The 14,000-nt window shown below is 43.1% G+C and overlaps 1 protein-coding gene across 3 annotated transcripts; it reads right to left on the bottom strand.

Annotated features, from left to right (window-relative positions):
* Positions 1-430: 430 nt before the first annotated feature.
* On the bottom strand, positions 431-13,718 carry TMEM230 (transmembrane protein 230). Of its 3 annotated transcripts, XM_001115713.5 has the most exons (5): positions 13,592-13,718; positions 12,176-12,281; positions 9,688-9,801; positions 6,827-6,949; positions 431-1,544 (listed from the first exon to the last, which is right to left on the bottom strand). In XM_001115713.5, the coding sequence occupies exons 1-5, from the start codon at positions 13,657-13,659 to the stop codon at positions 1,404-1,406; spliced, it is 552 nt and encodes a 183-aa protein (XP_001115713.1). In that variant the 5' UTR covers positions 13,660-13,718; the 3' UTR covers positions 431-1,403. The 3 variants fall into 3 exon arrangements, with proteins under 3 accessions (XP_001115713.1, XP_001115671.1, XP_001115720.1); XM_001115671.5 differs by lacking the exon at positions 12,176-12,281 and having other exon boundaries at positions 13,388-13,718; XM_001115720.5 differs by lacking the exon at positions 12,176-12,281.
* Positions 13,719-14,000: the final 282 nt, after the last annotated feature.

The raw sequence follows: 14,000 nt of genomic DNA, 5'->3' as shown, positions 1-14,000 counted from the left end.
AAAAGTGCCTAATCTTGGAGGCTGCTTCACGTCACCCTCTCTTTGTCCCTCATTTCCTGAGTCTTTTTTTTTTTCCCCTCCAACTACACTCGCTCTACTGGTGATCTCAAACAGCCCTCTGATTTTTAAGATACTGTCCAAATACTGACTCCCAAATTTCTATTTCCATCCAAGACCCACTCTTAAACTCTAGACACACACATGCATCGCAACTGCCTCCTCAACAGCTCCACTTGGATATTGAGTAGATATCTAACACTTGCTCTTCCCATAGCCTTCCAACTCAGCTGATGGCATGTCCATGCTTCTAGCTGCCCAAGTCCACACCTCAGAGTTAGGGAAAGTAGAGTGTGACCCATAATGCCAGCTACCTACAAACTAAGGTAGATCTGGGTACTGGGATTAAAGATATCATAAAATCATTAAAATGTTTTCTGAAATGTTTAAAGTTAACTCATTTTAATTCCAGGATTTGGATTTCAACGTTTTAATTTCTTTGGAATATAAGTCACCTTTTGCAAGCTAAAAAATAGAATCAAACTAAGGTGATCTAGTCCTCTAGGCATCCAAGCTGATCCTTGGAATCATGAGCAGAATGATGACATCATACAAGGTGCTAGCAATAGGGTTATAAACTCGAAATAATAACCACTTATCTACATGTTTCATTAGGAAACAGCCAAAAGTCCAGCCATTAAAGGAATAATCTACAGAACATTTTGATTTACAAGGGACAAAATGATCCAAATTGTATGCTGTCCAATCTACTGGTGAACTGGATCAGAATGGGCCAAGGACTGTTAAACAGAGAAAGTATTTACATTTTGAAAACTTGCTCCGCAGGAAAAAAAAAAATTCCTGGTTGCTGTCAATAAGAAAGTAAGTAAAAAAAAACATTACAGATGAACTCACCGATCTTTGATTTTACTAAGGCCTTCCACTGGAACATGAAGGTAGGGATAAGTGTAGAGGATAATATACTCAGATATTTTTAAAATAAATTACTTAGTAATAAGAAATTAGCCATACTACATTCTTCCATTTGCTACAAGAGGAAATTGGCAATGAAGACTATTTAAAAGAAATGCTCAGCTCTACAGAGGGTGGTGGCAGGCAACACTTTTCCATTACAGAATAACCTCTATTCTTCCATGATACATATTCCTGTGGAAAAACTTGTCAGGAGCTCTTGCCACAGCCAAGGGATGAAAAACAGAGCATGTCCTAATTAGCTACTGTAGGTTCAGTTAACATCTTTGGGAAGGACCCATAAAATCTGGCCATTATTTTCTTAAACATCTGCAAGCAGAAGAATTCCTTAGTCCTTAGCTATAGTTTCTGCTAGGTATCTTAAAGCTGGGACAGTTCCACTGTGACTCTTCTCCTCAGCTATTAGGTGGGTGCTAGTCATCAAAGTCTGGAATGTCATCATAGGAGTAACCACGGTAGCCTTTGGATGCGTAGTAAGCGATGCGCAGGTGGTAAAAACCCGGTAGGAACACCAGAATGCCAATGATCAGGACTGGAACGGCCCGGTCTGCCCCCTGGTGGCAGAAGGAGGCAAACACATTAGTATCGTAAGAGTTACACATTTTAAAATAAAAAGTCTCATACCTAATCCTTAGATCAGTATTTTATACTCTTCAGTACATTTTCTTTGAGTTGTATACTACCGAGGGAAAAGGTTTCCTCCTGACTATAACTTGAAGAAAAACTACAAAGTACTAACAATTATAAAGAAAAAAATGACCCATTCTCATCCAGATATTTTAGCTTCTTTTCCTTTTTTTAAAGCTCTTAGCTGTGAACACAACATACTCTGTGTCCTGTGGCCAATATTATTAAAACTTCTTCATATATTTAAACTGTAAGGATGTGTAACATTCCACTGAAATGGACATGCCACAGTTTTACTTAACTGCCCCACATACAACTGCTGGACACTTTGGTTGTTTTTCATCTTTTGTAATTGTACAGCTACCACTACAATAAACTCTGTGTTTTTTTCAGAATTTCAGGGTTTTTTTTCTTTTTTTTTTGAGGTAAGAGTCTTGCTCTATTGCTCAGGCTGAATTACAATGGCGTGATTACAGCTCACTGCAACCTCAACTTCCAAGGCTCAAGTGATCCTCCACCTCAGCCTCCAAGTAGCTGGGGTTACAGGTGTGAGTCACCATACCTGGCTAATTTTGTATGTTTGTTTGTTTGGTAGAGATGAGGTCTCACTATGTTGCCCAGGCTGGTCTTGAACTCGGGGGCTCAAGAAATCCTCCTGCCTCAGTCTCCCAAAATGCTGGAATTATAGGCTTGAGCCACTGCACCTGGCTGGCTGTGTTCCCTGTTGTGTGTTAATTATAGTCAGAATCGGTTCAAGACAACTTAGACACTGTGTATGTGGGGACAGCCCATGAGAAAGAACCACCAACTACTTTAGGTTTCTAAGGTTTCATATTGAAGCTCAACAGGAACGCCATCCAAACATAATGTAAGAAGGAACTGACTTATGAGGCACAGTGACCCCACACATATAACAGAATTGCTATTTCTCTCCAAACACTGACGGTACGTCCATGGCACTACACAGCTACAATGACAGCATGCTGCTCCAGCTACAGCCCTTTACCAATCAGGACCCTTGCATGCCAGGCTCAGCCATGTTGTTCCAAACTATTACAGGGCAAACTGTCTAATATCTCAGAGACCAAGTTTGTCTACCTGCTACCACCTCCCTTATAGGAACTATGGAAGTTTACTGTTGCTCAAAGGAAAAAAAACATATTTTGCCAACAGAGAACAAAATGCAAAAGAAAATCTTTTTGTTCTTTCTGCTGGAATCTGCTGTACTAGACATGAATATAAAAACAAAGATTCAACCAGGAAAAAAACCCTAAAATCCGAATAGACAAACAAAGAGTAATGAGATTGAGGCCATAATAAAAAGTCTCCTAGCAAAGAGAAGCCTGGGACTTGATAGTTTCACTGCTGAATTATACCAGTTAAAGACTTAATACTTGGCTGGGCATGGTGGCTTATTCCAGTAATCCCAGCACTTTGGGGGGCCTAGGCAGGCAGATCGCTTGAGCTCAGGATTTCAAGACCAGCCTGGTCAACATGGTAAAACCCCGTCTTGACAAACAACACAAAAATTAGACGGGCATGGTGGTACACGCCTGTGGTCCCAGTTGCTAGCGAGGTGGCAGGATCACATAAGCCTGGGAGGCAAAGGTTGCAGTGAGCTGAGCTCGCACCACTGCACTATGCCTGGGTGACAGAATGAGACCCTGTCTCAAAAAAAAAAAAAAAAAAAAAAAAAGAATACTAATCCTACTGAAACTATTCTGAAACAGAAACAGACATGGAGAGAATACTTCCAAACTCATTCTATGAGGCCAGTTTTACCGATACCAAAACCAGGCAAAGACACATCGAAAAAAGAAAAATAGGCCAATATCCCTGATGAACATTGATGCAAAAATCCTCAATAAGGAGGATAATACTAGCAAACCAAATTCAACAATACATTAAAAAGATTATTTATCAGGACCAAGTGGGATTTATCCCAGAAATGCAAGGATGGTTCAACTTATACAAATCAATCAATGTGATAAAATCATATCAGCAGAATAAAGGACAAAAACCATATGATTATTTCAATCAATGCTAGAAAAGCATTTGATAAAATTCTACATTCAACGGGTGCAGTGGCTCACGCCTGTAATCCCAGTACTTTGGGAGGCTAGGGTGGGCCTCACACTGACCATAATTAACACACAACGGGGAACATAGCCATAGGAGTGCAGTGGCTCAAGCCTGTAATTCCAGCACTTTGGGAGGCTGAGGCAGGAGGATTGCTTGAGCCTAGGAGTTCAAGACCAGCCTGGGCAACATAATGAGATCTCATTTCTAACAAACAAACAAAAAAATTAGCTGGCTATGATGACTCACACCTGTAACTCCAGCTACTTGTGAAGCTGAGCTGGGAGGATCCATTGAGCCCAGAAGATTGAGGTTGCAGACAGCTGTGATCACACCACTGTACTCCCGGACTGCTTGAGTCTAGGAGTTTGAGATCAGCCTAGGCAACATGGCAAAACCTCGTCTATATAAAAAATAAAAAAAAAAATTAACCAAGTGTGGTGGCACCTGCTTGTGGTCCCAGTTACTTGGGAGGCTGAGGTTGCAGTGAGCCAAGATGGTGCCACTGCACTCCAGCCTGGATGACAGAGTGAGACTCTCTCTAAAAAAAAAAAAAAACATACACTAGGGAAAGAACCAGTCTTTTCAATAAATGGTATTAGGAAAACTGGATATCCATATGCTGAAGAATGAAACTAGACCCCTCAAATCTCCTACCATATACAAAAATCAAATGAAAATGGATTAAACACTTAAATGTAAGACCTAAAACTATGAAACTACTACAAGAAAACATGGGGGAAACTCTCCAGGATGCTGGACTGGGCAAAGATTTCTTGAGTAATGCCCCCAAAAGCACAGGCCATCAAAGCAAAAACAGATAAATGAGATCACATCTGGTTAAAAAGCTTCTGTACAGCAAAGGAAACAATCAACAAAGTGAAGAGACAACCCACAGAATGGAAAAAAATATATGCAAAGTATCCATCTGACAAGGAATTAATAACCAGAATATATAAGGAGCTCAAACTCTATAGGAAAAAAATCTAATAATTCAGTCAAAAATGGGCATTTCTCAAAAGAAGGCATACAAATGGCAAATAGGTATAAGAAAAGGTGCTTAACATCACTGATCAAAGAGATACAAATCAAGACTACAATGAGGTATCATTTCATCCCAGTTAAAATGGCTTTTTAAAAAATATAGACACGAGGTCTCACTATGTTGCCCAGGCTGGTCTCGAACTCCTGGGCTCAAGTGATCCTCCTGCCTCGGCCTCCAAAAGTGCTGGGACTACAGGTGTAAGCCACTGCACCCAGCCAAAATGGCTTTTATCCAAAAAAACAGGCAATAACAAATGACAGCAAGGATGTGGAGAAAAGGGAACCCTCGTACAAAGTTGATGGGAACGTAAATTAGTATAGCCACTACGGAGAACAGTATGAAATAGAACTACCATATGATCCAGCAATCTCACAGCTAGGTATATACCCAAAAGAAAGGAAATCAGTCTGTCAAAGAGATATCTGCACTTCCATATTTATGGCAGCACTATTAACAACAGCCAAAATTTGGAAGCAACCAAAGTGTTCTTCAACAGACAAATGAATAAAGAAAATGTGGTACATATATACAATGGAGTACTATTCAGCCACAAAAAAGCATGAGATCCTGTCACTTGCAACAACATGGATGAAACTGGAGGACGTTATGTTAAGTGAAATAAGCCAGGCACAGAAAGACAAACTTTCCAAGTTCTCACTCATTTGTGGGAACTAAAAATTAAAACAATTGAACTCATGGATATTGCAGAATGATGGTTACCAAAGGCTGGGAAAGGTGGGGGGAAATGGGGATGGTTAACGGGTACAAAAACATAGTTACATAGAATGAATAAGCTCTAGTATTTGATAGCACAAAATGACTAGAGAATAATTTATTGTACATTTAAAAATATAATAACTAAGGCTGGATGTGGTGGCTCACGCCTGTAATCCCAGCACTTTAGGAGGCCCAGGCGGGCAGACCACTTGAGGTCAGGAGTTCGTGACCAGCCTGGCCAACATGGCAAAAACCCGTCTTTACTAAAAATACAAAAATAGGTCAGCCGTGCTGGTTTGCCACTGTAGTCTCAGCTACTCAGGAGGCTGAGGCAGCAGAATCACTTGAACCCAGGAGGCGGAGGTTGCAGTGAGCTGAGATTGTACCACTGTACTCCAGCCTGGGTGACAGAACAAGACTCTGTCTCCAAAAAAAAAAAATTATATGTATAACTAAAAGTAAGCCAGGCGCAGTGGTTCATGCCTGTAATCCCAACACTTTGGGAGGCCAGGAGTACGAGACCAGCCTGGTCAACATGGCGAAACCCTGTCTCTACTAAAAATACCAACATTAGCCAGGTGTGGTGCCGCACGTCTGTAATTTCAGTTACTCGGGAGGCTGACGCACAAGAATAGCTTGAACCTGGGAGGCAGAGGTTGCAGTTAGCTGATATCATGCCACTGCACTCCAGCCTGGATGACAGAGTGAGATTCTGTCTCAAAAATAAATACATAAATAAACAAATACATACATAAATAAATAAAAGTATAATTGGAATGTAACACAAATGATGAATGCTTGAGGTGAAGGATACCCCATTTAGCCTGATGTGATTATTATGAATGCATGACTGTATCAAAATATCTCATGTATCCCCTAAGTATATACACCCACTACGTCCCCGTAAAAATTGGAAAAAAAATTGAAAAAAAAAAAAAAAAAAAAAAAATTGGCCAGGTGCAATGGTTCACACTGGCAATCCCAGCACTTTGGAAGGTTGAGGCAGGCAGACTGCTTGAGCTCAGGAATTAGAGATCAGCCTGGGCAACATAGTGAAACCCTGCCTCTGCAAAAAATAAAACAAACAAAAATAAATAAAAAATAAAATTAGCTGGGCTTGGTGGCACACACGTGTAGTTCCAGCTACTTGGGAGGCTGAGGTGGGAGGATCACTTGAGCCCAGGGAGGTAAAGGTTGTGCCACTGCACTCTAACTTGGATGACAGAGCAAGATCCTGTCTCAAAAAAAATAGACCACTGGGGCGCGCGCACACACACACACACACACACACACACACACACACACACGCGAGCCTTGGCTAACATTTTTAAAATCTCATAGCTTATTCCCACATGCCCGTCAGCTTACCCCTTTGCTGATGTAGCCTGACAGCAGGAGGGAGCCTATAATAATGAGAAAGGCGCCGATCAAAAACAGCACAGTGGCAAGTGCGATGGCCTTATAAGGGATCTTAGGAGGAGTTTTCTTAAACTGGAAGAGAAACAGAGACAAAAAAAGACAATGAAGAACGTTATGCAAATACCTGGGTTCAAACATTTAATTAATTACTTTTAATTTTTATGGGTTTTTTTTTTTTTTTGCTTGTTTTGAGATGGAGTTTTGCTCTTGTTGTCCAGGGTGGAGTGCAATGGCATGATCTCAGCTCACTGCAACCTCCACCTCCTGGATTCAAGTGATTCTTCTGTCTCAGCCTCCTGAGTAGCTGGGATTACAGGTGCCTACCACTACACTCAGCAATTTTTTGGGTATTTTTAGTAAAGACAGGGTTTCACCTTGTTGGCCAGGCTGGTCTCGAAGTCCTGACCTCAGGTTATCCACCCGCCTTGGCCTCCCAAAGTGCTGGGATTACAGGCGTGAGCCACAGCGCCCTGCCTAATTTTTATGATTTTAGAGACAGAGTCTTGCTCTGTCACTCAGGCTGGAGTGCAGTGGTGCAATTATAGCTCATTGCAGCCTCAAACTCCTGGACTCAAGCAATTCTCTTGCCTCAGCCTCTCAAGTAGCTGGGACTTCAAGCGTATGCCACCATGCCCAGCTAATGTTTAAAATTTTCTGTAGAGACAGGGTCTCACTGTTACCCAGGGTGGTCTCCAACTCCTGGGCTGAAGGGAATTCTCCCGCCTCTGCCTCCCAAAGTGCTGGGATTACAGGTGTGAGTCATCAAGCCCAGCCTCAAACACTTTAAAACAGGGAGGAGAGCTCACACCTATAATCTCAGCAATGTGGGAGGCTGAGGCAGGCAGATCACTTGAGCTCAAGAGTTTGAGACCAGCCTGGGCAACATGGTGAAACCTCATCTCTACAAAAAATACAAAAATTAGCTGGGCATGGTGGTATGTGCCTGCAGTCTCAGCTACTTGGGAGGCTGAGGTGGGAGGATGGCTTGAGCCCAGGAGGTGAAGACTGCAGCCAGCTGAGATTACACCACTGCGCTCCAGCCTGGGTGACAAAGCCAGAACCTGTTTCAAAAACAACAACAATAACAACAACAACAAAAACGGGAGGGTAATTAAAAACCAAACTAGATGCTTTATGTGTCTTAAGTATGTCCTACCACCCAGTGCAGCTCTGAGAAATAAAAGGGACTGGCAAGAGATGCAAGAGATGAAGCTCTAGTTATTGCTCTCACAGTTACTCAAAGGAATCTCAGAGGAATGTCATTCACTCTAGTTTGAATCTCATTCCATAAATCATTCATTGTATCATAAGAAACTTTTTATAAACAAAAACAGAACTGACTTTATGGTCATTCATTTGTTAGACATATATTTATTAACTGCCTGGTATATAGATGGCTGTACTAACTTACGGGGATTTAACAGATCCTGTCTCTACAAAAAATTTTAAAATTAGCTGGGCGTGGTGGCACATGCCTGTGGTAACAGCTATTCAGGAGGCTGAGGTGAGAAGACTGCTCGAGCCCAGGAGGTCAAGGTGGCAGTGAGCCTTGACTGTGCCACTGTACCGAAGCCTGGGCAAAAGGGCAAGACCCTGTCTCAAAAAAAAAAAAAAAAAAGAAAAGGCCAGGCACGGTGGCTCACATCTGTAATCCCAGCACTTTGGGAGGCCGAGGCAGGAAGATCACCTAAGGTCAGGAGTTCGAGACCAGCCTGACCAACATGGAGAAACACTGTCTCTACTAAAAATACAAAATTAGCTGGGCATAGTGGCGCATGCCTGTAATCCCAGCTATTTAGGAGGCTCAGGCAGAAAAATTGCTTGAACCTGGGAGGCGGAGGTTGCAGTGAGCCGAGATGGCACCATTGCACTTCATTCAGCCTGGGCAACAAGAGCAAAATTCTGTCTCAAAAAAAAAAAAGGAAAAGAAGGCAATTTCAGTTTATTCCAAACCATTAATTGTTTGTTCCACATAGCAAGTAAACCTGCCTTATGAACAAACTCAATTCAAGGTTAAGATTCAGAGACAAATTTTCTAAGGTTTGGCTCATGGTTGTGCCTGACCTAAGTGGCTGGAAGCTTTCCAGATCTTTCCAGATCTATTTTTATCTCTCCTTCAAATGTGGGTCCAAAGAGTAATTTATTTATTTATAAAGGATGGGTTCCTGCTACTTCCTCGTTGGCCCTAGTTCCACCTAGAATATTCTATTGTAAGGGGAAGTGCGTAAAAGGAGATGCTATAATAGTATTGACTAGTTTATAAATGGTTAGGGTAGGATACAAATTTAATAAATACTCTGTTTTACTTACTATTTATCACAAAGAATACCTTTAATAAATTGGATCTCATGACATCAGGAAAGAAGGAAGATTCCTACAATCTGCTGGCTTTAGCAATAAGTTTCTCCCTTAAAAGGTGAACTGGCTTTGACTAAAGTGTAAATAAACACTGATAAAAAAAAATTTCACCTAACGAAAATTTTAAAGTTCCTTAAAAAAAACAAACAAACTCCATCTTAACAAAACACAATCTAGTTAGTTTCTTAATAAAGTAAATAAAACCTGTAACTACAAGGCTCTGGCATTACAACTAAAAATTCTTAGAGATGGACAATATTGGAATTGGTTTGAAACTACCCTGCCACAGCCCTCTTCTGCAATTATGGCTGAAAAGGTCTCAGAGCTGAGTTTTCCTCTTGTTGCTTCCTCTAATCCCTAGGGACAGTTAGCAAACCCTCCATTTGGAAGGTCTTCCAGCTAACTCAACAGAAACACAGCCAGCCAGTCTTGCAGTTCTTGTCTGCATTTACCTGAAGGTCAATGTAGCCATCATCTGTGCTGGAGAGCCTTGAATATTTCACTTTACTACTGGGGATTCCAGTAGCCAGGTTGGTACGGGACGGCATCATAACACGCTGACACAGCTACGGTTTGAAAACAAAAAACGCTGTTATTGTCTGTAGGTGACAAAGGTGCATTAGAGCCAATGAGTTCAGGATTATTAGATGCTCTGCATTGGAGTTCTGGGCTGCCACGTCAGACTAGCAATGGGCAATTTACACTTCACTGTTAAATTTTCACTGTGTCAGAGGCATACGCATATGGAGAACCAGATATGCCTCTGACACAGTGAAAACATTCTCACTATATATTAAATACCTAGTCTGGTCTGTCCTTGTAGAATGACAGTGAAGACACTCACCAAGAATCACATTCCAGTTTATTCTGGCACTAAGATTCCCTGACTTTTAATTTTTCCAAAGTCACATAGAGACTAGGTAGAATAATGAGGACTTAAATCCAGGTCCACCTGACACCACAGTATTGCCTGTCCCTTGCTCCTACTTTTAAGAAAAAGCAAGAGGAGCATTCAAATGATTCTCTTGTTTGACAGGGAGGGAGAAGAGGGCAGGAAATGGAATACACTCACATCAACATTTTGCCTATTGCCCCTCGATAGAGATCAACCCTTTAATGCAAAAGATCTGTAAAGTTTCTTGCCGTAAATTTGTGGGGTTTTTTGTTCGTTTGTTTGTTTTTCTTGAGACGGTGTCTTGCTTTGTCACCCAGGCTGGAGTGCAGTGGGTTAATCTCAGCTCACTACAACCACCGCCTCCCGGGTTCAAGAGATTCTCCTGCCTCGGCCTCCCGAGTAGTTGGGATTTATAGGCATGCACCACCACGCCTGGTTAATTTTTGTATTTTTTAAGTAAAGACTGGATTTCACCATGGTGGCCGGGCTGGTCTCGAACTCCTTTTTTTCTTTTTCTTTGTGATAGAGTCTCACTCTGTTGCACAGGCTGGAGTGCGGTGGCGCGATCTTTGCTCACGGCTGCTTTCACCTCCTGGGTTCAAGCAATCCTCCTGCCTCAGCCTCCTGAGTAGCTGGGATTACAGGCATGCACCACCATGCCTAGCTAATTTTTGTATTTTTAGTAGAGATGGGGTTTCACCATTTTGGCCAAGCTGGTCTTGAACTTCTGACCTCAAGTGATCTGCCCAACTCAGCCTTCCAAAGCGCTGGGATTACAGGCCACCATGCCAGGACCCTTGTAAATTTGGATAAGGGCCTGGCTATACTAGTGCCTCTAGAAGCGCCCACCTCTCTGCCCCATCCCAAGCACCAAAAGTAGTACTTCATTTTCCTAATTACTTCTGTACCAACCTTAAGAAATGGAACATGGTACAATATCTTACAATAAATTTTAAGGAAAGAAAGAAAAAAATGGAATAGGCCGGGCGCGGTGGCTCACGCCTGTAATCCCAGCACTTTGGGAGGCTGAGACGGGCGGATCACGAGGTCAGGAGATCGACACCATCCTGGCTAACACGGTGAAACCCCGTCTCTACTAAAAAATACAAAAAACTAGCCGGGCGAGGTGGCGGGCGCCTATAGTCCCAGCTACTCGGGAGGCTGAGGCAGGAGAATGGCATGAACCCGGGAGGCGGAGCTTGCAGTGAGCTGAGATCCGGCCACTGCACTCCAGCCTGGGTGACAGAGCGAGACTCCGTCTCAAAAAAAAAAAAAAAAAAAAAAAAAAGAAAAAAATGGAATAAAAACCTGGGTTCTTGTTCAAAATATTCAAAGCAGACAGCGATAATGAAATCATGGCTATTATGTCACCAGTTTAAGAGACAGTGGATAAGTCTGAAAAATCCTAACATTTAAATTAAGGCAATTTGTATTAATATGCTGGGTGTGGTAGCTCATGCCTGTAATCCCAGAACTTTGGGAGGCTGAGGTGGGCGGGTTACCTGAGGTCAGTAAGTTGAGACCAGCTTGACCAACATGGTAAAACCCCGTTTCTACTAAAAAAACCCCCAAAATCAGCCGGGCACAGTGGCACATGCCTGTAATCCTAGCTATTTGGAAGGCTGAGGCACGAGAATCGCTTGAGCCTGGGAGACAGAGGTTGCAGTGAGTCGAGATTGCACCACTGCACTCCAGCCTGGGTGACAGAATGAGACTCTGTGTCAAAAATAAAATAAAAATAATTTTTTTTATTTGTCCACTTTTCCTCCATAAAGTAAAGCTGTATGATCAAAATGGATAAATATATTTTAGTCAAAGTTTTTAAATTCTAAATTCAAAAACATATCTTAAAAAAAAGAAAACTGGCCGGGCACAGTGGCTCACACCTGTAATCCTATGTAATCCTAGCACTTTGGTAGGCCAAAGCATGTGGATCACGAGGTCAGGAGTTCGAGACCAGCCTGGCCAATATGATGAAATCCTGTTTCTACTAAAACTACAAAAATTAGCCAGGCATGGTGGAGGGTGCCTGTAGACCCAGCTACTCGGGAGGCTGAGGCAGAAGAATCGCTTGAAGCCAGGAGGTAGAGGTTGCAGTTAGCTGAGATCGGGCCACTGTGCTCCAGCCTGGGCAACAGAACGAGACTCCGTCTTAAAAAATAATAACAATAAAATGAAGTATTTCAATAAGGGCATAAGGGCAACATAAAAAAAGGACTAGTTTTTTTCTGGGTTGGCATTTTGAAAATTCATCATTATCATCATCACAATAATGGTGGTTAGTACTTACCTAGTCTTTGTTAGATGCCAGCTGTTCTAAGTACTTTGCACATACTTAATTCCAAAAATTAACAAATTGTTTTCTTTTTTTGGTGTTTTTTTTTTTTTTAGACGGAGTCTCGGAGTCTCGCTCTGTCACTCAGGCTGGAGTGCAGTGACCCGATCTCGGCTCATTGCAACCTCCGCCTCCAGGGTTCAAACGACTCTCCCGCCTCAGCCTCCCAAGTGGCTGGGACTACAGGCGCCTGCTACCATGCCCGGCTAATTTTTGTATTTTTAGTAGAGACGGGTTTCACCATATTGGCCAGGTTGGTCTCAAACTCCTGACCTTTTGATCCGTACGCCTCGGCCTCCCAAAGTGCTGGGATTATAGGCGTGAGCCAGTGTGCCCGGCCTAACAAACTGTTTTAAGTGGCTTGCAGTCAATGCAAAGTAACTAGCATAAATAATTAAATAATTGGTGCTAAATATTAGTGTCCCTTTTTATTGATTACATCCTGGTCTAGAAATCAAGTATTGAAAAATGAGCATAATGCTAATCTCTATACTTTTCAAAAAAGATTGGATCAAACTGCGTCAAATACTAGGTTTTTAGTGTTGTGATCCCGACTGCATTTAATTCTATAAAAGTTCAAACTACCAATATGTGTGGTTTTTGAAGGAATTTAACCACATCTAACTTGCACTTAGACTTTTTTGTTAAGTACGTCCTGACATTACTCATACATCCGCATCAAAACAACACATCGCAGGGGCGTGAGGGAGAGGGGAGACGAATGTTTACTCTTGGCAAAGAGGATTCTAAAAGAGGGGGAAAAGAAAAACGAGCATTTTCAAAGTATCAGTCTTCGTTCCCAACAGGCTTTTTACCAGCTCACTGCTACCCCCAAACTCCCTCAGCACCTGAATGTTAAGAGAGTTCTAAAAGCATCATAAGACGTTTGGCACAGTGCCTGGCATCACGCGTCTCTACATACGTTATTCTCCTGCCCGTCTTCAGACCTTGCCAGAGAGATAAATAAGAACCGACGAGAATTTAGACGTAAAACAAACTGTGCCAGGGAGGACGAATGCCCCACACGGATGAGTCGGAGCTTGATTTAGGCGGGAAGCGCGGTCTCGGACACGCCCAGAGCCCAAGAGGACGGTTCCGTCCCCGCCCCGTCGCACACACGCCTTACCGGAGCGCCGCGCCAGGCCGCCCGCACACCCAGAGCTCGCCCACGGTTGGCAGCGCACGAGGTCTCATGGTACGGCCCGCTTAAGGGCCACTCAGCCCGCCCCAGCCAGGATCAGTGCGCCGGAAGTGGCGTGCCGGAAACAGGCGCGTCGGAAGTTGCGTCTCCGGAAGCGTTTGTTTCCTCAACCAGCTTCCCAGGCTATCACTTACCGAGTATCAGCTGCAGGAGGCATCGGGGCTGCACGGGCCGAATGCCGATTCGTGGGTTTTGTTTAGGCAGCCACGACCTGTGCCCGCCGCCGGCTACCTCCACTGTGGCGGGCGAGCACCTAGGGTCCTCGCCCACCTGGGTCACCGTCAGGCCCAGGGCAAGCCAGCTACGTGGTTTCTCCCTTCCTTAGAACAGGGGC

This window comes from Macaca mulatta, chromosome 10 (genome assembly GCF_049350105.2).
Source record: "Macaca mulatta isolate MMU2019108-1 chromosome 10, T2T-MMU8v2.0, whole genome shotgun sequence".
NCBI classification, from domain to species: domain Eukaryota; kingdom Metazoa; phylum Chordata; class Mammalia; order Primates; family Cercopithecidae; genus Macaca; species Macaca mulatta.
Note: the sequence above shows the minus strand (reverse complement) of the source record. Positions and strands in the feature narration are given on the sequence as shown.

What these genes read in the sequence shown, in the direction of transcription:
- TMEM230 (XM_001115713.5), bottom strand. Translation starts at nt 13,659, where the DNA reads ATGAGACCTCGTGCGCTGCCAACCGTGGGCGAGCTCTGGGTGTGCGGG. An exon ending in CTTCTGCCTCAGCCTCCCGA is followed by an intron (nt 9,802 to 12,175) that starts GTAGCTGGGTCT and finishes TTCAAACCGTAG; the next exon opens with CTGTGTCAGCGTGTTATGAT. An exon ending in ATGGCTACATTGACCTTCAG is followed by an intron (nt 6,950 to 9,687) that starts GTAAATGCAGAC and finishes TTTCTCTTCCAG; the next exon opens with TTTAAGAAAACTCCTCCTAA.